This window comes from Zosterops lateralis (genome assembly GCF_965231275.1).
Source record: "Zosterops lateralis genome assembly, chromosome: 5".
Classification (NCBI taxonomy): domain Eukaryota; kingdom Metazoa; phylum Chordata; class Aves; order Passeriformes; family Zosteropidae; genus Zosterops; species Zosterops lateralis.
In genome coordinates, this window is record NC_139766.1 from 29,874,463 (window position 1) to 29,898,786 (window position 24,324).

The 24,324-nt window shown below is 41.5% G+C and overlaps 1 protein-coding gene across 1 annotated transcript; it reads left to right on the forward strand.

Annotated features, from left to right (window-relative positions):
- The first annotated feature begins 1,151 nt into the window (after positions 1 to 1,151).
- Positions 1,152 to 23,394, forward strand: PDGFRL (platelet derived growth factor receptor like). The gene is made up of 6 exons (XM_083861252.1): positions 1,152 to 1,307; positions 8,485 to 8,779; positions 16,117 to 16,268; positions 17,575 to 17,868; positions 18,163 to 18,302; positions 21,301 to 23,394. The coding sequence occupies exons 1-6, from the start codon at positions 1,250 to 1,252 to the stop codon at positions 21,487 to 21,489; spliced, it is 1,128 nt and encodes a 375-aa protein (XP_083717378.1). The 5' UTR covers positions 1,152 to 1,249; the 3' UTR covers positions 21,490 to 23,394.
- Positions 23,395 to 24,324: the final 930 nt, after the last annotated feature.

Consider the following 24,324-nt stretch of genomic DNA (forward strand, 5'->3'; position numbering starts at 1 on the left):
TGGGTATTTTGTGTTACGCTGCCAAACCAGAGATGATGTTAGGTTTGATTTCCAGAGGGGCAAGTAGCCCTCAGCGTTCATGCTCAGCTTTCTGAAGCACCAAGCCTTGTCCTGCCATTCACCCAACCTCAGAGTTGGATGAATAAACTCATTGTTGTCTCCTTGTTCCCTTTTTGTGAAAAAGAAAGAAAAAAAAACCCCAAAAAACACAACAAAACAAAAAACCCACAAACAAACACCCCCAAACCACATCAACCAACCACAACACTAACAAGAACCACCCCCCCCGCCCCCCCAATCCTACCACAAAACCCTCCAAAACCCAAAAAGACCCCAAACAAACCAACCCCAAAACTTTCTTCAGTTTTGAATAGTACGCCACGTATAGCAAGAGAATAAAAGCATGTGTCTGGGCCATGGATAACAATAGTCTGGGTCTCCCATCCGCTGTGGCCCTGGAGCTGTGGTCAGGAACACAATTCTTATTTATTTTCTATTCACACAGAACTGTGGTTGTGTCTACTGCAGGCTCTGCCTGTGATCTCTGAGAGCCACTGCTTTTCCCCCGTTCAGGTCCCGCCTTGCCTCGCCCCTACCTTTATGGCCCCTCCAGCCAGATTTCCCTCTCCCTTCTCCCCCAAAGAAACCCTCAAGTTTCAAGGAATGGCTTTTTACAGCTCCTTGCTGTAAACACACACGCGGCAAACATCAGGTTTACCCCTTCACCCCGCTGCTGGCGGCGGAGCCGTGCGGTGTTTCCCGATGCGCTCGGCGCGGGCACCCCGGGCCTGTGTCAGGCCGAGGGTGGACCGGAGACTCCTCTGTCCTACACAGGGAGGGAGCTTTCCCTGCGCTATTGGGAACCTCTTCGGGGTGGCAGGCTGCTACGAGTGCAACAGTTTGACGCAGAAATGTACTTTTGCTGTCAGGCCAGCGGTGTTCAGCGCCCCGGGGTGAGCTGTGCTCCGGCCCTGCGGCTCCCGCTGCTCCGCTCCGCCCGGGCCCAGGGCCGCCCCCCACAGCGGGGCCTCGCACGGCAGGGGCGGCGGGCACTGACGAGCTGCCCCACAACAGCCACCCCCGCCTGTCCTCGACCGCACTTGTGCTGCAGCTCCGCTCCCCACACGGGCTCTCCAGGCGGAGGGCGGGGGCAGCGGGCGCGGCCCTGCCCCGTCCCCGGCCCCGGCCCGGCCCCTCCCCGCCGAGGCGCCCCGCGCCGCCCTGCCCTGCCCTGCCCGCCGGTCCCGCCATGCGGCTGTGCGTGCTCCTCAGCCTGCTGCTGCTGCTGCAGGGAGCGCTGCCACACGGTGAGCCCCCGCCACGACGGGTCCCGCCGCTTTGCGGGCGCCGCGGGCTCCCTTTGCCCGGTGCCGACCCGGGACAGCAGCGGGGGCCGGCCCGGGAGGGGTCCCGTCCCGCGGGGCGGGGGCCGGGGCAGGGCGGGGCGCTCGCACCGTGCGGGCAGCGGGGGCCGGAGCCCTCGGGCGGAAAATGCGGGTCGGGGGTTCGAGGGGAGGCGGTGGCGGCGGCCCCGCTGCTCCTGCAGCCCCTCGCTTTGGGTTGAAGGTTCGAGTCCCGTGCGGCGCCTGAGCGGGGCCCGAGGCTGGACGGGGACAGCGCGGGACGTGCTGCTCGGATCTAGAAAACAGCCAAAAACATTTTTGGCTTTGTGCATCGTTGTTCGGTTTGAGAGCATCGAACCTTACTCATAACTCCGCTTCAGGCTGAGAGAAAGCCTTGGTGAGGAAAGGCAGGTTTTTGGGAAGGGACATCCGTAACTAATCCCTGGTTCACGCAGACGTTAACCAGCAAAAGAGAGGCTCCTTCTCTCTTGCCAAATGCAAATGAACTTACTAATACTTATTCGGAAGAAACAACAAAAAAAATAATTCCCTTGTTTTTTCACCGTGGGAGGGCTTGGGAATCACGGCCTGTGCAGCCCACTGAAGGGAGAAATAGGAGGCAGACTCAGGTGAGTGGTGGAAGGCAGAAGAAATCACCACAGGTACTTCAGGAGGTCATAAGGGAAAACATTCTTGTAAGAACATAAAAAATCCTCCACCCTGAGAGCTGTTAAGCATATAAAGAATTTGTCAGAGGAAGCTGTAGAGTCTCCAGCCTTTGGGAGCCTTGGCAACTGGACAAGGCTCAGAGCAGATGAACAGAGATGGGACTTAGAGAAACCTTTTCCAGCCTAGTTTTCTCAGAACTACATGTAGAGGAATTGCACTGTGGGTCATTGTGGTTTTGGAGAGGATTTCTGCTGAAAGATGTGGTCGGTGGGTATACCACATCAAGAAAAGTGTTTTCTATTTGAGAAGTAGACAGTAAAAACACAGAATGAGTTGTAACTTGGGCAAGAGATTAACCAAGTCTATGTTTTTGTCAGTTTGTCATGTTTATACTGAGGTGTGACTCGGTGCTTCCCACTACCCCATCCAAAGGTTAGCAATGGGAGAGAGTAACTGCAGGAACATCCATGGATGGCAGAGAGAAGGAACTCTGCAGACCTGAGATATTCTAGAAACGCGTGGTTTTATTGCAAGGGTTGTGGGTAAAAAGGGCTTTGCCACCAGCCTGGGCTGAAGGGAACCCCAAAGAGAGAGGGGGAGAGAGAGGGTATGAGGTAAGGGAGGTTGCAGGGATAAGGGAGGTAAGAGAGCTAGGGCAGGTAAGAGGGCAGGAGTCAGAGCAGTAAAAGAGGTAGGAGAGGTAAAAGAGAGAGCAAGGACTTTATTACAATATATTGTATATTTTTTTGTGTTGAATATTCTAATTTACAGTGACTAACTGGCGTGAAATACAAAACCTACAAACTTTGCATGCAGCCTATGAGAACTGCTATGTTACTATATAATTTTATATTTTAAACTTTAAAGACTACTTTTTTATTTACTTTTTCTCTGATACCTTGGCAGGGTGGAGAGGGGCTACACTTTTGGGTCTTTTTGTTTTCTGTCTTTCAAACTATCTTCAGCTAATTACCATCTTCCTGCCTGCCATGATCACATCTCAAAGCTGGCTTTCATTTCTATTTCACTCACAGGTTTTACACCTCTAGTATTTCTTACCAGGCAATCATATCTACAAACTTTTCCTGTCTTATCTTTCCCAACAACTAACCAGGCATATTTAATAAGAATTTATTATCAAAAGCTAAATGTAGAAGTCCTAATGTAGGAATTTTAATTTCAAAATAGTCTTCTTAATTTATCATTGATTAGTTTATGTACTAATGAAATATGCCCCTCCAGATTGGCTCTGTGTTTGGATGATTAACTTTTCGTTTGAAGTATCACAAATAGTGAGATGTGTCCGGCTTGTTCTGTTACATTACTTGTAATCACAAAGACTTTCCTCACACACTAATCCCGCTGGTTAATATATATACCTTTTGGTAACCTCACACAAATCTTCATTATATTTTTATATATAATAGGAAGTGCTGTTGCACTAAAGCAGTGCAACATTAGGCGGTGCAATGTTATTAAAACAGTGAGGGCTCAGTGCATACCTCTGATGAGACAGTGAAATATCCCAAACGTGGCATATTCATGTGCTTGCATAAATGGACTAGTTGACTTTCCCTTTCTTGGGAAAGTCTTGCAAATTGAGTAAGGAAATGGAAGATTCTTGGTGAGGGTTTCTGTGTTCCTGGAGGGATTTGATTGAGTGTCCTCTTTACCTTAGGTGGTACTGTAGCAGTTAATTTAGTTACCTGGCATAGAAGGACTTAATTCAGCTAGGACAAAAGACAGGATTGTGAGATGCAGAAGTGGTGGTGTCAGTAGATATCCGGGCAGACTTACAAGGGAGTGTTGGGAAGGAGTATGGGCACAGCTTGCTTGGAAACTCACTTCTCCAGGAGGTGCAACAGAGGCAAGTTTTCTGTGTAGGAAGATAAAAGCTTATCTGATGTGTTTCCTGAAATGCCCCTGCAGTCACCTGCAGGGAAGGACAAGGTCAGGCAGACAAGGCTCTCACTGATCAGCTGGGAGTGTGGTGTAGGATGAAAGTGTTCAGACTTGCTGAACTGCAGAAACATGGAACAGAGGGAGCTTGTGTGGGGAGAAAAACTTCATCTTGAGAAAATCAAAACCAGGTTTCTGGCACTTAAAGTTGAAAAGCCTTCATAAGAGAGTCTTTAACAGTTTGTTAAAGGCAGAGTCTCAGGTGTGGCAGAGCACACAGTATGAGATGAAGCATTTCCTAGGGGTGAGATTGCAGGATCCAAGTGCCTTTGAAATAGTGTCAGGGATCAAGGTTGGCAAAAAGTAGTGGAAATGTCAAAGAGTAGTTTGAACAAATTTCAGTAGGGTTTGATGGGGGGAAAAAATGAAAAAGGATGGCTGAACCAAAGCTTGTGTGCTGCTGCAGAGTAATCTGGAAAGTTCAACAAGAAACTGGAATGGCCAATTTGAAATGGGAATGCTTATTCAAAGGACTTATCGGGCCCATCAGTGGAACCTTCCAGTAGGGCACAGTAGTGTGATGGAATTCCACTAAAATGGAATAGCTTGCCCAAGGGACAAGTGACAGTATGTGTTGAAAAAAACTTTAGTATTAAATCTGTTTCCTGGTGGGTTTTGATGGCAAAATTCATCAGGACTGAAATACCAGCCCTGTGGAGAAGAACCAACCTGGTAACTGACCACCCAATGTGTAATTAACTGCTCTGCTCTGCTAAGGGAAATCAGAGGGGCAGAAAGGACTGGATAGAAAAGCAAAAGGAGGAATAACTTCCCCTCACATGGGCTGGGTCACACACATCGAGGTGTGGTACAGAATGCAATTGTTTAGATGCCACATATAATGACTTTGAGCTGCTACTCAGAGAGCCTCTCAGAAGAGCAACAATTCTTGACTTGATCTGGAGCAGTACTCAGGTAATTAGATTCAGATGTTGCTGTGGAACAGCCAGAGTTCTAATATTCTTTCAGGAATAATAAAAGACAAAAACACCACTTATGTGTTTAATTTTGAAAGGAGGAATTACATAAGAGGAGGAGGCTCCTTAACTCACATGTGGGTTAAATATAAAAACCAGAATAAAGCAGACAAAAAGAGTTTGAGAAACAGCTTATAAAAGGATAAAACAGGCCATAAATCCTTTTTCTTCTTCTGATGTACCATGGTGGGGCAGGGAGACATTGCTGCAGAATTTTTATGGCTGGTAGGAATGGGAGATAAGAAAGAGCATCTATTGAAAGTAAAATTTAAAAATTTATCTATATGCACCCATATTCACTATGGGGGTGCTTAGAGGGGTTTTACTGGAAATTGGTGACATGATAAACATAGAAGAAACTTAAGAGTGCAGTATCCTATGAAGCACTGTAAGAGCAGATTCTGAGACAAAATTTTTCTCTGTGGGGAGAATCATTAGAGGACTTCTCATTAATGTGCCAGAAGAATCAGTGAGAGAGAAAATCAGCAACAGAAACTGTTTAAGTGCCATGATTTTATGATATACACCTGAAGTGTAAAAGAAATTTGGATCCAAACTTGGTGAAGCCTCAACCAAGGTACATAGCTTGTCATAACTTACTATCTTTTTCCAGAAAAGGGCAATGAAGCTGGTGAAGGGTCTAGAGGGTAAGACCTATGAGGAGTGGCTGAGAGAGCTGGGGTTGCTTAGCATGGAGAAAAGGAGGCTCAGTGGTGACTTTATCACTCTCTACCAACACCTGAAAGAAGGTGGTGGCAAGGTGGGGTTGGCCTCTTCTTCCAGGCAGCAAGTGGCAGGATGGGAGGACAGAGCCTCAGGCTGGGCCAGGGGAGGTTCAGGTTGGACATCAGGAGGAATTTCTTCACAGTAGGTGTGATCAGACACTGGAATGGACTGCCAGTGGAGGTGATGGAATCAGCATCCCTGAAGGTGTTTAAGGGAAGACTGGATGGCACTTAGTGCTGTGGCCTAATTGACATTATGGGTTTTGATCAAAAGTTGAACTCAATGATCTCAGAGGTTTTTTTCCAACTGAATCGATTGTGATATCACTACATATCACTGTGTCATATCATATAAGTATACCTTTCCAGGGAAATGGAATACCCCAGTATTTTACAGTATTTGGGGGAGGTAGAGGCACAAAGCCAGATGTCTGTGTTCTGTAAACTGAACTCATGAATTGCTGAAAAGTCAATATGGCTTTGGCACGGCTGCCTTTTTTTTTTCTTCTTCCTTGAGAAGTTTTGTTTTTCACATCTGCTGAGGTTCTCTGAGGTCTTTTTGTAATAGTGTGGCCATGGATGAATTGGTTGATGTATTTGGATTCCCAAAGGCTTTCATTAAGCCTGCTGTAAAAGATTCCTTGGGAACCAATATGCTGTGAGAAAAGGGAAGACCTCTCATGGAACAATAACTAATAGGAAATAACGAATAGGAATTAGTGGTTTTGCGATAGGGATAGAATTGCTTTTATCCAGTTTAATTTAACAAGGATCTTGTAAGGCACATGCTTTTCAGCATGTTTAAGTATCTGTTAAAAGAAAATAAAGCTGTCAGTAAGGAGTTGTAGAATGATATCTCAATTTTGAAAGACTGAGGAGGGAAAATAAGACTTCAAATTTCATGTTGGCAGATGCTAAATAACACAAACTGTTCTAACTTCATGTATGCCTTGATGGTTTTCTACTTATGAATTTTTAACCACTAGTTCCTATTTAGGAAAGCAATCTTGGAATTACACTTGGTTATTTAAAAAGAAGTCAACTCCTAATATTGCTGTCTTGAAAAGTAATGACCTGTTTAGAAAGGAAAGAAGACACCATTAATATGTTCAGCTTGATCTGAGCATACTTGAACCTGGTGTACAGTCTGCTTTTGTGTTCTTGCCATCACCCAAATGTGGTGTAGCCGACTGTTGTAAGGTGCATATTCTTTACAGGAACAATTAGAGTAGGACTTGTCAGTCTGGACAGAAAATGAGTCAAAAAGGCTCAAGTTTTGTAAAAGTATATGTGTTGGAGAGAATGTTGGAGAAACAAGGATATTTATTTATTTAGTACAAAAACTAGAAGGCATCTAGTATTTATGTGTAATTTATGTGATTTTCAAAACTGACCAGACAAATCAATGAAGGAAAACATCCAAAGACAATATAATAAAAAAAATATACAAAAACCCCCAAACCCAAACAAAACCGAAACCAGCCAATAAAATGATGACAACTGTGGTTCACAGACCCCGTGAGCTAAAGGTTTGTGGAAGCTCAGGAGAGCGGTATCAAAGGAGCAGAGATGGTTCCCTGTTCCCTGATTGGCATCTGACCCTAGGTGGTGTCAGTGCATATAACTTTGGCCTGACCCACTGTAGCCTTTCTAAGGTAATGCAAGGAAAAAATGCTAGAACTTCCTGGTTTTTAAATTTGTGCTCAGAAGGCAGGGTGTTGTTTAAAAGCAATCTGTTGTACATCAGCCTGGACTCTGAGAAGTCAAAGCTGACGCAGTGCAAGGTATCCAGCTGGGGTTTGGGGAGTGTCACAGGAGCCATCAGGGGCAGTAATCTGGAAGTCCTGCTGTTCATACTGGCAGCCAGTACCAGTTTTAATTATGCTGAGTATATGAGTATGCTGAGTTTTTCATTCCAGAGGGAGCTTGTTGATTGATCTGTACAATGAAATACCTCAGTGTTTTCATGTGGAAAACAAGAATTAGCTGTCAGGCAGTTAGTGGCATTTCTGGTTTCTGGCAAAAATAGCTTTAGGCTTGTCTCACAAAAGGACTGTGCTTCCTGATGTCAGTTAAAGTTGGAATTTTTTGTTTGTTTTTATTTTTAAATATTTGAGACACCTCACTTTTTGTTTCTTTTGTTAAGGCAACTGGGCATCTGTGTTGTCTCTAGGAGGTAATTAAATCTCTTATTATTTGTCTCTAAATAAGGTTCTGTCTTCATCTGGACTGTCAAAATAAATGGCTCTTATGGAGAAGTGACAACTTAAGTAAGTCACCTTCAAGTGACTGAAGTATCACTTGCCTTTCAGTAATTACCGTAAACAAACAAAACTGCTTCACTGTGGGTATTTATGGGTATCAGTTCTACACCTGTGAGTTCTTCAAGTGTCCCTTGTGGAAGTGTGGTGTGAAGAGGTCATGCAGAAGTGATGGGCATGAATGTGGAGAGCTTGTATAGCATTGAGTGCTGCATGGAAATGCCAGGAGGGGAAAATGACAAAAGTGGCTGGAGATAGGAGTGCTATTTTTCTTTCCCTTACTATTTGTAAAGTTTTCATACCTTGCATATTTCTCTGTTTATGTAAGTATAGATTTTCCACATGTTCTTGAAAGCTCTCCTTCTTTTTTTCCTTTTTCCCCAAGAAAATGGGTCATAGCAAACTTCAAAAACTTAAGGAAATTAACTCTTACTAAGTTTTATGCATCTTTTCTAGGAAGAACAAAACTTGAAGATATTTTTTTAAAAAGACTATATAAACTTTTTCTAACCAGTAACATTGCCTTCTTTTTTTTTCTTTATTTCACCAGTTATTGGACAGCCTACGAAGAGTAAGCGTCCCAAAGAACCTGGAGAAAACAAAATTAGGCCTGTTAACAAGAAAGTAAAACCCAAGGCCCCCAAAACAAAGGAGAGAGAATCTGTGGACTCCTCTTTGAAGTCCCAGTCCATCCTGACACAGGTGATGGATAAAGGTCATTTCCAGAAACTAGCTGCCACCTTAAGCCTGGCTGCAGGACAAAGCGTAGAACTGCGATGTAAGGGAAGTAATGTTACTTGGAACTATCCTTCTTATTTAGACACCTTTAAGGACTCCAGACTCAGGTAAGCTATTCTTCATTTTTTGCAGGAAAAATCCAGAACTTTTTACCCCTTACTGTGTTCAACACCACTGGTGTTTTTGTTTGTTTATTTACATTTTTACAAACACAGTGTTCTATCTATTAGCTTTTAGTGTCAGCAAGGATGAGCAACTTCTAGTCATCACCAGTTACTGCCTTGTGATGTGCATTGTGGGATAGTCTTAACAACATGTGAACTCTGTTTTCTTCAGATGAATCTAAAATAAAGATGATGCTCACCATTATGCTCCAGCCACAAACAGGGAACCACGTTAGGGTTGGCACAAAGTAAAACTCTCAAAATGTGTGAGTGTGGATGTCAGGTGCTCACTACCAACTCTCTTGCTCTGCAGAGACCTGCTCATGCTGTGCTGTACTGGTTGCTAATGTGACTACCACATGAGGTAGAAAGGCTAATTTCCTGAAGAGACTCAAACTCACATCTCTTAACTAGCAAAAAACCACACCAGCCTTCATGCTAAGGAGCAAGTGAGGGTAGTGGTTCAGTCAGAGTTGTCTTTGCGTGCAAAATGAAATTGCAGGGCTTGTGTTGCAACACAATTTGATGCTGAGGATTGTCACTTTAAATTGTGGAAAGTTTGCTTTTATCTCATGACATCTTAATGAAAACCATATAAAGATTTGTTAGAGCAGAAAGAGGAACTGACTGCCCCACCATCTGAGTGTCCTGTTGCTCTGAACATCTTTTCTGATTCTCTCCATACGTTGCCCTCCTGGTTTTTGAGCACAGTACACATAGCTGAATGTAGATTAAATGTAGTAATTTAGTTCTGTATTAGAAAGAGGAGGGGCATGTAAGGAGCTTAAGGAGCCTGTCTTCCACAGGCATTTTATTGCTCTGAGAAGTGTTGATTTTCACTGTCTGTTTTATGGAGACAGTGAAGCACTGTGAGTGATACCCAAAGAAAGAGCTGTTAGGAGCTTTTCTTGGATTGTTAGTTTTCTTGGGTTGAGGGGCACAAAGGTATGAGTCAAGCTATCAGCTGCTTTTGTCCTGTTGTTCCTAAATTAAGTACAAGTGTGTATGTTCTCACTAAGTAACTCAGGTTATCTGAATCTCAGTGATCAATTCACTTATTTACAGGTGTGATGTTACCTTAAAATCACTTCCAGCTATTTATGTTTTCGGATATAGTCGTCTTCTTTCCACTTCTCTTTCCCAAGAGGAGCGTTGATAAATGGCAGTTACACACTGTGATTTCAGCACATCCTCCTGTAACTTAAGCCAGTTCTCTGTGGCTTGTCCCTTGTCTCTCTCGAGCTTGTCCCCAGTTGGCTGAGGTGCTCAAGAACTGCCCTGGCTGAGTGCAAGGCTTCTGCCACAGTAAGTTACAGCAGCAAGCTGGTTAGTGCTGTGGGCTTATCACAGCAAGATCTGTCAAAAGATCCTGTGGCTGCTTTAAACTGCTGCTGCTTCTTCTTTTGCAGGGAATACTGATCTATGCAGGTTTCTTTCAGCAGGTGGCGTTTATTAGCTGCAGTACAGACCTGGCTTCCCAGCAAGCCAGAGCTTGATGTGCAAACCAACAGGCAGTGTGTGTGTATGTGGTGGTGGTTGTCATTCTCAAGTCTATCTTAATGTTTTATGCAGTTGCAAATGGTTTGCTGGCATGGTTTGGTCTGTAGACCTCCAGGCCATGCTCTCTGAGTGCCAGAATCTGGCATTGAAGAAGGCAGGGCAAATATCCAGAGTTTTTGGAGAGGAATCTGAGTGCTTCTTAATTGGTTATTTGACTGTCTGTTCCTCTCATGCAAAAATGTGTTCTCTGTTGATGCATGTGGGACAAAATACAAGAAATTGAGATAGTTTAGGAAAATATAAAAAACATATGTCATGATTGTGTAGTTTTCTGTTTTCCAGTTTGAAGTAGTTTAGGATCCTGTTGCCTCAGCAATTTAGATTTCTGTACTCAGTCAAGTTAACTGTAGTAATTTAACCATACAGCAAAAGTTAGTTATGCCACACAAAATAAGTGCTATAAAACATTTTGACTGGGTGGGTGTAACTTGCCTAAGTATGTATTTTCTTTTAGAACTATGTAAGACATATACTTAAGGATTTGTATTGAAATATAATGGTCATTGCTTTTGAAATAAATTGTTAAAGCAGTAAGGCTATGTTTGACTAAATCAGCAGTTTTTAATGCAAGCAGAAGATCCTAAAATTAACTAGCAAAATTGAAAACATAGATTAGAAGCAGATTTTGGAGTCACTAAATAGGAATAATTTACAGAGACATTGGCCATAGAATCCTGTGCAATTACATTTTCATCACATTTTTAGCATGGCTTTGGTAATTATCTCAAGGTCTTTGCTGTAGTGCTAATGGAACAAATGTAGTGTCTATGAAACAAAGTCTCCTCTATGGAATGTGAAATCTGAAATTTGTATTCTGTGGTTTCAGAAAGGCTTGATGGAGTTTAACTGGAAGTACCATAAAGGTACCCTGTTACTTCGCTCAGTTGGCAGTGTTTGTAAGTGAGCTGGCACCAGGAAAGGTCAGCAAAGCTATGATCTTTCAAGCGGAGCTTAGATCTTCCTCGTGGCATATGCAAGACCATCCACCAAGCATCAACTGCAATAGGCAATTAAAAAAAAATATTAATACATTACCTTCTTTTTTTTTTTTTTTTTTTTTAATGATGAATCTAGGGCGGAGGGGGGAGATTCAGAAAAATTATTAGTAAATAATAACCTAAAGCAGAAATTATTTAATCATCTAGGTATATACACGTCCAGTGTCTTCTAACTTTTTTTGAGTACTTAAAGACCAAGAATAAGATAATCCCTTTGTTACCAGTTAGTGAGATAATGGGACAAAACCCAAGCTAATTAACTGGGCTGGGCCTTTTTTACCTTAGATTTCCATGTGGGTCTTTCTGGAGTTGGGGCACTGGTGCAAACCAGAATTGATGGCAGCAGCAGGGGGATGTGATGGGGCCAAGAGGATGTAATGGAAGATGAAGGAGTGGGTTGGTGTCCCAGAGGAAACGTGAAAAAGAGGAGAGAGACACTGGTGATGAGATCCCTGCAGTTGCTGGGGTCTAATGACTACAATTCTGTTCATTTTAATGTCCCCATAGCAACAGATGCTCAGGCATCCAATACTTACTTTTCCCTTAAATATAGAAGGGATGTGCAAATTCAACTACTCCGGCATTTTGGCTTGCAACTAGTTAAATTTAGCATCAATGTCATGTATTTCTATGGGTAGTTGCAAAAAGAGGTAGAGATAAAAGCCAGATCTTTTACCTCCGTGCTATGCTTAACCTCATTTTTAACTCACCCATATGGTAAGGATAATACAGCAACAAGGGAGACAATTATGCCTTTTTTAAGGAGGAAGATTTTAATTAGAAAAGCCATTTCTTTAGTAGTAGTGGCTGTGCTTTCATTGAAATTGTCCTTGCAGCCATACTCTACAACCTCGTAAATAAAATATTTTGCTTGCTGTACTAAAGAGTCTCAGTTTTTAATAGGTCTGGAGCTGTTACGTGTGCTAAAATTACCATATCTGAGGGAGTGAGAGGTGCTGAGTGAAAGGAGGAGGAGGGGACTCTCTGGCTGCTTCTTGCTGAGATGGAGCAGAAGTTCTGCCTTTCCACTGCTCCAACTGGAGTACCCAACAGTACACTGACATAATTTACTCTGCTTGAGAGATTGTGGCATGAAATACGACTCTGGGGAGACAGCTCAAATCATGCAAACGTGGTTCACAGCTTAAGGACACACATAAGATTGCTTCAGAACTATACCGTTATCTGTGATGCTCTCTTGCTTTGTGCAGCACATAAATGCTTCTTGTCTGAAAATTCTGTGTGCTGGCTGAACTAGCCAAAAACATTGGTGATGTTAGCCACTAGTCAGTGGTGTTAACCACTCTTGCACTCCCAGTACAGAAGGGCTGGAATGCTGTTTTGTAAGACTGTGAATAACAAATTAATGACAGGCGGCTCACCTAGAAACTGGATCTACAACATATGAGAGGGATGAAAATAAAAATAAGGGCAGGTGTGTTTTCCCTTTACTAAAGCTTTATAGCAGAAAGCTGCTCTGCTTCACACAGTAGTTAGTCTCTGTGCTGCCTGACTGGAGCATGGGTCTCTCCCCTGCTGGAGATCAGCTGCATTTAACTTCATCTGATCAGTAAACTGATGAAATGGAGCTGCTCTAATGGAAGAAGCTGGGACAAACAGCTGGACATGCATCACATGTACGTTTGTGTGAGAGTAGGGAGTCTGGACAGGAGCACTCTCACAAATGCTGAGGAAACTGGGTGTGGTAGGGCCAAAATTAGACTGAAATTAGGCTGCTTTCACTGAATGCAGGCTCCCACAGGCTTAGTGGGATGTCAGTTGTGCTCATGTGTATGACTGAATTTGATTTTGCTGCTTGTGCTTTGAAGTTTGAAAGCTAAGAATTTTTTGCTTGTGTAAAACAGCAAGATGTTATGTTCCTGTCCTAGTGAGCATGTATTTGAGATAAGCTCTCTTTTGTCAGTATGAATGCAGCTGCTTGAGAGAAGTTTGGTACATGCTCTTTGAGTGCTGCTATGTATGCTGTCTTTATATTTTTTTAAATAAAAATATATATTTTTGCTTCTAAATGTGGCGTAATTTTCTGGCAAAAATCTTCTGAACTTTATTTAAAGTTTAATAAGATGAATGTGTGGAATAAGATTTTGGGCTACTTTTCTAGTTTTTTTAACAGTCTGGTAATGTTTATATATACAACATTTTTACTTTGTGACATCTACAATATAGCACAGTTTTAGCTTCTGGGTCAGATTTCTCAGCATCTAAAATACTGATGAAATATTAACAAAATAGTAAGTTACCCTGGAAATATTGGTCAGCTGCAGGATTTACCATTCATACTTTATTTTATAGGACCTGTTTTGTCTGTTTAATATGGTCATGTCTCAAGTTTCAACACCTGCACTCTCAGATGCCAGGTTTTGTTATTGCTTGCTTGTGGATGACTACCTTGCTAGGTTATTTCCATTGATCACTGGATAGCTTGTTCTCAGTTAAGAACATGCTGTACAATCATTAATTAACTCTGACCTTATTTTGCTATCTGTTGGGATTTCAAGCTATAGCTCAGAGTCTGCATTAATGATTAGAGACAAAAAGTGTTCTGGCGTAATGATTTCTCTGTATTGTTGACATTTAGTACTTGATCCTTGGAAAACACTTTATTTTGAGGTAGTTATATAGCCTGAGAAATGTGAACTATGAAACTAAATAGTAATAATATAGACATGCTTTGGATTTATCTCTTCTTCCTTTTGGGTATGATACACAGAATGTTCTCTTGCACAGATAGGAATCTCTCAAATGTTACCTGAAAACTGAAGATAGTTTATAATGTAAGGTAGTGTATATATTAAAAATGGAAAAGCTACTGCACCATATTACATGCATCTAAAAAATGGAATCAGACAAGGTTGTGTAGGACAAATGCATTAGTGGATAGGAAATGTGATTTGCCTGTTTATTGAGGCAGGCCTCAAAACTGCCCTGTGGTGGATCCATGTACTAATGGTGCCTGAGGGCTTACTGGAAAAGGCAATTCTCCATTATCTCTGTTTGAGGTGTGTATTTGGTGTGCTTTTAATCTCTTAAGCTGCTGGCTTGACTGAAGGCTGTATGTTGGGTTACATGAACTGCTGCCTGTGATTGCTGTAGCTGTGCAAACTGCCAGCAGAACACCTGGGAGTCAGAACTTCTGGGAAGTGCATGCAGCCGAAGGGGTGGCCTCTGTTTAAACAGTTATTCTGCCTGCAATGGAGAGTTAGACAAAACAGAGCATTTAGATAACACAGTACACTCAGGCATGTTTGTAGTACTGCTGTTGCTCATTCATGGGGTGTTTTAGAGGATAAAAATTTCTTCAAAGATGCTAATCCCAGAAATAAATGATTCAGTTGGGTATCTGCTTTACAGAATAACTGCCACATTAGTAAGAATAAATATTCAAAACCCCACAGCTGAATGAGTGTGAGAGCTGTTCAGATTTCATGCAAGCTGTATATTTGTCCAAACACCTTTTAAAACAGTAGAAAGAAGTTCATTATCAAATACCTAACCATGGAGAATCATTCCCGACTTGGTTAGAAAAGAAATTACCTTGTAACTCAATGTCTTGCAAAGGAAACAGGGAACCCTTGATGACCTAGATCCACTACCATGAAAGGCAGCTGGTTGAAAAGAACATTTTTAAGGATTGGAGCAGCAGCAGAGTGCATCAGTGCTACCACATGGCTGTGCTGACAGGACTCCCTGAGAACTGGTGCTCTTGGGCCATTGCTTTTGCAATCCATTAAAAGTCAACCCAGCAAACTGCCAACCACACCACCATCTGCCTGCCAGAAAGAGCCAGGAAAGTAAACCTTAAAATACATTAAAAAAAGAACAAGATGAGACTGTAGCTGCTGTATTTCATAAGATAGGACCTTTGCCCCTTAGAAAAATGGTCAGGATCTGTGTATATATCTGCACATTTATAAATATTTACACATTTATAAATGTCAATCCACTGATAGATGTGCCTAGGAAATTCAGGAGATGGAAAAAAAAAAAAAAAAAGGCAAATCAAGTCTGAAATAATCAGACAGGCTGAATTTTGTGTAGCTCTGTGATGGCACTGCCAGCACACCTCCAGCAGTTCTCAGCGACATGCTCTAACATAGCCAAGGAATGTGGAGGAAACTCCAGTGAGGTGACTTAGATCACAGCATCTGAACTTGCAGGATAAATCCAAGCTGAGGTAGCAGCTCTTTGCAAGTGAAAATTTGCACCAGTGTGTTAAAGATTGGTAAAGCATTCATACTGAAAGCAGGCAGAAATTTATTAAACAAATGCTCAGTAGAGTACCTGCTACTTGTGAATTATCTTTGTTAGGTACTGTTGAAGCAGTGCTACAGTATTTTAAAAGGACTGAGATGCATGTAGGTTGATTGGTAGAATGAAGGGAAGGGCTATACATGGACAAACTAGGACAAAACATGGATGAACATATGGCCTAAAACAGTCACAGCCCAGTTTCAAAACGGAGACTTGAAGGAATCCAAAAATGAACTGTACAAGACAAAAGCTTGCAAGCTCTTACGTATAGTTAAAATCAATAAAACTACTCATGGAGCAAAAAGGGGAAGTTGCAGCAGAGCTCTGAAAGTGAAGTGGGTGAGTGGCAGAGAAGGAATAAAAAATTCAGAAGTAGAAATGAGCTGACAGAAATATACAAGGAAATACATCTGTGCTTGTCTTTGCCTTTTGTTTTTATTTTTTCCACAGCATAAAGCAGCTTGACAGGTATAGTCAGCTGATCCTTGCAAACTCCACTGCAGCAGACACGGGTGAATACAGCTGCTGGCTTCAGCCCTGCAGTGGTAACAAATGCAGGAAGGATGAGACTAAAACAGGGTCAACATACATCTTTTTCACAGGTAATTAACTCACTGGGGGATTATTAAGGGAAATATATTTGCTGGTAAGACAGGAATAAAGCTGCATCAGTGATTTCACTGTCCAGATTTTACTGCCACAGTTTTCATCAATTTTTAGTGGATGTTAAGGAAGACTACTGGTGGGCAGAAAATTACTTGCTTAGTGTGATTTTGTTGAATCCATTTTCCCTACAGATTATGCAAAATACCCAGAGTAACTGATAATGCAATGAAAAGCACATACCTTAGAAAATAGTAACACACTTTCTGAGGATTTTTTACAAAAGGAATAAAAAGTGTTTTAATTCTTTAAAAGGTGTCTTGATAAAGAAAATGAATCTATGGAGAAAATTTATTTTGTCATGGCATTTAGATGACCCTGTGGACTCTCCCCCACTGCCACTTTATTCCAGTTACTTGCACTGCCTTAAAAAACTTGACCTTGCTGACCTTCGTCAGGCCACAGTTTCTCTGAGGAGTCATTATAGCACGTGGAGAGGCAAAACACTCTTCAAGTGCATGTGATGTCCCACAGAGCCTGTGCAGAGTTTACTGCTGCTTGGTACAACAGAGCTGAAAATCAAATGGGTCATTTTTTTCTTCTGGAAACCATTCTGAATAGTGAAATAACCTTTGATGCCTCATGAGAGCTGAAGTATTCATGGCTAGAAAATGTTTTAGTACAAAATGTAAGATAGGATTGTTTGCAATACATTTTGAAGTTAAATTGGACCACGAAACAGAAGTGCTTAATATTTTTAGGACACATTCCTTAGAAAGGCTGCAATAAACTTTTCAGTCAAATTGTTATGTAAATGCTCATGCTAGAAAGGGGAATTTCAGATTTAAATTTCCGTTTTCCATGTCAATTATGGAAATACTCCGTAACTGTGATTCTGAGGGCACTAAATATTTCATCTACTTAGGACAGTAAATCAAACATTTTGCCTAAAAGCATCGGTATAAAAAGTCTGTAGCTTCAAAAAGTATCTTTTTTTCTAGTAGTCTTTATCTTACCAGTGGTGGTGGGATCCAGATAAGTATTTGGAAGCTTACTAGAAGACATTCCAAAGATTTTCTAAGATTAAAAAAAAATCTGTTCTATTTTCAATTTAATGGTTTTCAATGCAAGCAATGTTCTTTTTTCTTTTGTATGTCCATATTAAAATTAAGCCAAAGTTTTTTGTTTAAAATGTTGCTCACAGCTGTTTCCTCTTGTCAGGTATACTTTTCTTTCTGTTAAACCAAGATGTAAATATTTCTGTAATATTATGTCTATACTAATTATGTCAACTCTTCTGCACAGACAAAGAGGAACTTTTTGTACCTACTCCCAGTTATTTTGAGATTGTCTACCTGAACCCAGATAAACCTGCAGTCATCCCATGCCGAGTTACTACTCCTTCAGCAAAAGTGACTCTTCACAGGGAATTTCCAGCAGAAGAAATTGAAACAGATGGAACTGATATTATTTATGATGCAAAGAAGGGTTTTGTCTTCCAGCACCCTACTTCGGATCATAAAGGTATTGTCTACTGCAAAGCAGAGTCACATGGAGCACCTCAGATTTCCATCAAATATCACCTACTGTATGTGGAAGGTAAAGTGCGGTTTTCTCTGTGTTTAGATTGACTCTTCTGCACACATTAAGAAAATAATTCTTAGAAAGTAAAATAAGTAATGTAATGAGAGTTTTTAAAATCTTGATGAAAAGTATATGTGATAAAACATTTATCAGGTTTAAATTCCAGCGTTTCCCAGTTCAGAAGGGAAAGTTGCAGATGTAAAACACTGTTGCATTAAGCAAGCTGAGTCAAGAATTGACTGTCAGTTTTATCAGTGTATGTAACTTCAGCAGCTAGTTTTCTGTTTCTAAACACTGTCCTTGTCTCAGTTCCCAAGGGCCCGCCCTCAGCCTCAGTTGCGGTGTCATCCGGTCGGGCCGGAGTCAGGGACAGAGTCCGTGTGGTCTGCACAGTCCTCGGGGAGCCCGATGTGGATGTGAGCTTCAGGTGGCAGTATCCAGGGCAAGAGGTAAGAGCTGTATGCCTGAGATGGTTTGTTCTTCACAAGGGCAGTATTTTGAATGCTCTTGCCAGTTCAGGCATGCTGGCAGGAGGAGGCAGCATATCTCCTTTCAACTTCAGCCTGTCTTTCCCTGAGAATCGCCCTGAGAAGTAGAACAGGGATGAAGCTGGAGAGCCGTGTTAGTAAAAATCAAATTCAGCAAAGCTCACTCCTCCCTCAGATTTCCATTCCAGAGATACTTGGCCTCTGGCAGCATTTCCAGAGAAAGCCTCAGACGGAGTCAAAGCCAAGCAGCACCAGAAGGCTGTTCCAGGGCAAGCCACAAGCCCACTGATGTCTCTGTATTTGATATCCCTTCTTTCTCCATGGCTTGGGTGCATGAATTATCTCAGCACAGAATTTTTAAGCTTGCCCACATCCAGAAGCAGAATCTGCTTCTGCTCAGCCTCATCTGAAAGAATCCACAGGGAGCATAGTGTGAATCTTTTCTTGTACAAAATAAGATGTATCTGACTAGCATCACCAAAGGTCTCCTTCTCTTTTCCCTCCAACCACCCTCACCTCTTACAGCAGGAGCTCATTTCTTAATCAGCCTTATTTTAGACCTAGCTTGGCCTTCCAAAACTCTGTATCTCATTGGCTGTTACTGGCCCAGCTGCTCCCAGGGGTTTTTCAGCACCTGATGCATGCTGGCACGTGCCTGTTTACACCTCTCTGGCAGTGACTGAATGTAAACAGCTAAAACATGCAGGTTATTTCCCTTGTTTGCTATGGATACTAGAGCTGCAGTGCAGGGCACTGGCACTATCAGCAGAGAACTACACCCTCTCACTGCACCCACCTACGGGGGTGAGAGAGGCTTTGGCCTGTGGCCTGCATCTGCCCTGGAAAGGGCTGATGTTTTTATCCACTCAGGTAAACTATCGCAGCTCCAGCTGTGCCTGGGGATAGGGAGGGGAGAGTTGTGTTTGGGTTTCTGCTCCAACAAAAGGATCAAGCAAATGTCAGAGTAGAAGCACTTAGGCTTTTGGAGACTTAATGTTTACTGAGAGTATTCACGTACTGCAAAGAAAAAAGGTGGAGTGGAAGGAGAAGAGACAGAACCATCAGTGTTGCTGGTCATATAAACCTTTTATACAAGAAGAAGGACGGACGTTGTTCTAAGATTCACTGGATGTTTCTATTCATGCTGCTGCTTTCAGTGCTGGGAGCTCAGTGATAGTTTTGTCCCAGCCCACACCAGCAGCATCTGGGCTCTCACCTGCTGCCCCATTCCTGAGCAGAAGGAGCACATTTATCCCTGCTTGTCCCTAGGTATGGTGCATTGTGGAGACCCTCATTTTATCTCTGTAGTTACTAACCTCTCCCTCTGCTTTTTTCCCACTCGGTTGTTGGTTTTTTTCCTTGTTTCCCCTTGCCACTCCCTGACAATGGCATTTGCTCATTCACCTGCTGTGAATGCATACAGATCCACCCATAATCTGATCCCATGCAACAGCCTTCAAAGCAGAAGGCAGTTAGTTTGAGGAAAAATGGACTAGAAAGAGCCCAACCAGGCAAACAGGGTCCACCTTGTAGAGCCTTGACCTTCACTTTCAGTAGGGCCAAGGAAGTTCTACTTGCTATATTTAAGAAGTAACTTAAACTTGAATTAAATGTGCAGTATTACTTGATTGTAGGTAGCACTGAATTTTCAGGTTTGCAACAGGAGGTAGTGCTTTGCTAAGTGGCTTAATTACTTTTAAAGGTTTAACAATTTCTATTACATTTACAACTGCCAAGAATTTTTTTTTTCTAAAGCTGGTAATGACTGCCACTTCCTAGGCATTCCCTGACTGCACTGTGACTCATCCCTAAGTTTCAGGAAGACTGGGAGCTTCCTTTGTACTGGTCATTTTGCAAGAGTGAGATTGTAGCTTTGACTTTGCATAAGTGTCTAACTTATCCTGTTGCTACATTTACCTTAAGCCTTGTAACATTCATATTGTTAAATGGTTAATCCCTCTATGGTTTCCATGCAGAAACCTCTTTTGCATTTTTATCCCAGTTATTAGTATAGCAGAAGCCAGTGTGCTTAAAGCTACTGACTAGCAGCTCCTGGATTTTGGAATAAAAGAGACTGCCTTAGTCTATCTTTGGGCCAATTTCTCTTATCCAGTATTTTTTGACCTGAGGTGCCAGGCAGTGTGACCTTGTAACCAGTCCATTAGAGAACTCCGTTATAGAATTAAAAAAAAAAGCCTTTTATTTAATAACAAATGCTCTCCCCAACAACAAAAACAAACAACAAAACCCCCAACCAAACAAAACAAACAAAAAGCCAGAAAAGCATTTTTTAACATAAACTTTGGAGGGTGGAGGGTTGTATTTTTGGCTTTGAAGTTACATATACATTTTGGAAAGCAAAATGTGAGGATTTGAGGATTCTGAAGTATTTGACAATTGTTAGAATTTGTTTGTATGTTATCTAATGTAGAATTTTCTAAAACTAGGGGAGGAATTAGTTTTCAGCATGTGACTCAGAGCTATTCACTGTGCTAAGAGAATGAGACCTCAGTCTCATGAGACCTCATGCCACTGCTGCCTTCTTTTTGTGATATACTTGAAGTTGGAAAATGAGCTCACATACCTGTCCTGACACCTCCCCAGGACACCTCACCTATTTGATCAGGTACCCAAATGCAGCCGTAGTGAGTGGCCTAAAGCTGAGCTCATGTGCAGGCTCCAGGCAGAGCTTTGGCAAGCCACCTGTGCTTGGAGTGGAAGAGCCATTGTATTATCCTTATTTGGCATAGCTTATTGGTACATCAATATTTAATGCAGGAATGTTGCTGCCACTGCCAGACACCTTCAGTTTCCTGAAGGTACTTAGGGCTGATTTTTTGGATATAGGCTCCTACTCTCCAATCTCTTGCTGCAGGGTGGTGGGATGGTGTCACTAAGTACACTTGGTGGAATCACCTATTTTATGTGGCTGGGTTGTTTTTGTTTTGTTTTGTAACAGTCCGAGAGGCCTGTGAATATTCAAAACTCCTGGAGATTGATAAACAGAGGAATTGGACATACTACAAGAATCTCAAAGAGTGTTCTTCTTGTGGAGGATTTTGAAGACATAGATGTGGGAAACTATGTTTGTATAGCTCAGAACCTACAAGGAGAAACGGCAGTAGCTACCAAAGTTGAACTAAAGTGATAGGAAAGACTTCTGGATGTGGAGTGACCTGTATGTTATTTGACATTATAGCCATTAATTTTATTAATGTTTAAATGTTGCTTCTCTCTCGCTGTTTCTTTTATATGTCAATGCATTCCATGTTGACTAGCCTGACAGGCCACAACAGAGTTCACTCTGTCTGGCAGCAGTCAGTTGTGAGTTAATGAAACTACAGTGAAGCATTAAAGTTTAAGTCTGAACATGCATAGGGTGTGTGCATATTTAGAAACAGGTGCTCTTTGGGCTTTTCTTTGCATATGGTCTTTCCCTCAGACTCTTGCATGAGGTCAACCCGCTGTGTGGAACGTGCAATTTTAGCACTAGGAGTACTGTACATGTTTAAAACAACAACAACAAAAAAGCAAACTAAAAAAGCCTTGTAACAAAGTTAGCCAATAGCAGTTGTTTATTTTGCAAGAATAATTAAATTTCTGAACATTATGAAACCATAAATGTGTGTGTGCTCATTTTCATATATGTGTAAAGACAAACACAAAATGTTCTCTCCTGGTGAAGATTAATACCCTCTAGCATCTTAATATATATTTAGTATCTCCAGAGACTTGTAAGCAGTTGGGTATGCTGGATTTTCCTTATGTTGTTGCATTCTTAGAACCTTACAATATGTAGCTTACTTAGTAGTTCTATCCTCAGTAGATGTAGTAAATTATGTAGCAAATCATGATTGTTAAAGGTAAAACTTGCATTTATTTATACATTAACATTTACAGAGAGAAGAAAAAAGAAAAAAAAAAGCAATATTAGAATTATGTTCAGTTTTACAGCAGAATTTCTTCTTAGGTTAATAATAAGTTCAACTTCATTGTAATAATTTATTTAGGAGAAAAGGAAAGATTTTTTCATTTACACAGAACTATACCTGGATAAATATGCCACTGCTTCTCTCACCCTGGGTTCAGTTACCAGTACAAGGAAAGAACTTGCCAGAGGAGAAGGTAAGAACTTGATAACATTGTTGGACATTTTGGCAATTTTTTTTTTTCTTAGTCTCAAGCACCAACTTTATGTGGGCTAGAACTTTCAATACAAATCTACTCCTTAGTAGTGAAATGACCAACACAAATTTAATGCAAGCCAGTTTATTTACAAGGCAAGTGAAAACCAGCTTATTCTGAACATACAAGGAAGCAAAGCAGGAACTGGTCCCTTGGTCTCACATTTCCCTGTGTCTTAGCCTGCGTTTGACTGGAATTCCAGAAGCTTTCTTCTTCTGAAGGTCTGAGGTAAGCCTGTGCTCCAGAAAATTCAGACCTTTGAGCAGATGTGTACAGCACTGTTTGGAATAGTGACAGCTCTAAGTGCTAATGTAAAAATGGCAGCTTCCCAATGAAGTCAAGGATCTGATCAGTAGTGTAGCTAATGAAAACATTAAACAAGCTTGCTGAATGCTTTTGCTTCAGCATGCAGGAACCTAAACCAATTTAACTGATAAGAGAAATACCCATGGTAAAGACTGAAATGGTTCTATGCAGGTCTCAGAGAACATTCGCCAAGAATTTTTTCTCATCTCTGGCCTCTGAAAATAAGATATCTTAAAAAAAAAAAAAAATTAAAGCAGGATGCTGTAAGAACTAGCTTTGAAGGTGTAAGAGGCAAGGTTAATCTGGTTAAATGTATCAAGAACATTACCCTGTAATTCAAAGGACTAAGTAGGTTATAGAATTTCATAGTAATACCTAAAAAAGGTCTTTGTACCTCTTTTTTTGGAAAAAAAAAGTCCTTGTAGCATGTGGGTTTTTTTTATTCTGACCAAATTAACAATCCATGAGCTTCTAGATGAGGCTGTGCAATGTGTTAATTCCTTTTTAGCGTTTTCATTTCTCAGAAGAATGTCTTTCCTTTTGAACTAAAGGAGTTGTGCCAGCTTTTCAACAATTGATTTCCTTCAAAGTATCTGGGAAGTGGGAGATCGTGTCACCTGCCCACACTTGTTCATCAGCACAGTGGAGGCATCATTTCCTTGTTGACAGTTTGGCAGGAGAGGAAAAGCTGGTGTAAATCCATTTGTTGAGTATTCCCCTGAGGTGTAATGGTTTATGTGTAACCATCACTTGCAGGTCTCAAGACTGATACAGAAGCAGTGCCTCTAAGGAAGAGTTTTGGTGGGTGTCATGTCCTGTCCGTCCTTTCTGTCCTTGTCCTCCCTCCAAGCATCAAAATAATTATTGTAATTGAAAACTATGAGAATTCTTTTACTATGTATTTCACATAGTTTTTGTTATACCAAAAGCCTCCTGGGCAGAGCTGATGTTACATTGCCATAGTTAATTGCACATTTCCATCTAAATGAACAGTGACAGGGTAAGAGAATGAAGCCCTGGAAATGAAATTTAAGTGACTTGTCAAAGTTACATGCCTAAAGCTGCCAGTGCTGTTATTCCCATTTCCATACCTGTGCCACTGCTCTTCTAGGGCAAGGCAGCAGCAATGGTCAGAAGGTATTGTTTTCTTGAGGGTTCAGTGGTTATCCCAACTTTATGATGACCTTTTTAGCTGCAGCTCAGCCCTAAATGATTTCCTGGCTGTTGGACAAGATCAGTGGTTGGTTACTGTCTAGAAAGAATTTCCTGCAAGAATTGCATGATACCAGTTTACATGGAAGTGTCTTTGGTGTTAGTAATGAGAAACATCAAGTCTTCAGTTAGCTCAAGGAAATGATTCACCTCAAATTTTATAGAAAATAGTGCAACTCATACAATGACCTTTTGAGAAAAGCATTGAAGGTAAACCATACTATGAATAGTTTGAATGGCAACAAACTATATGGTACAGCTATTAAATGTCACCATAGCT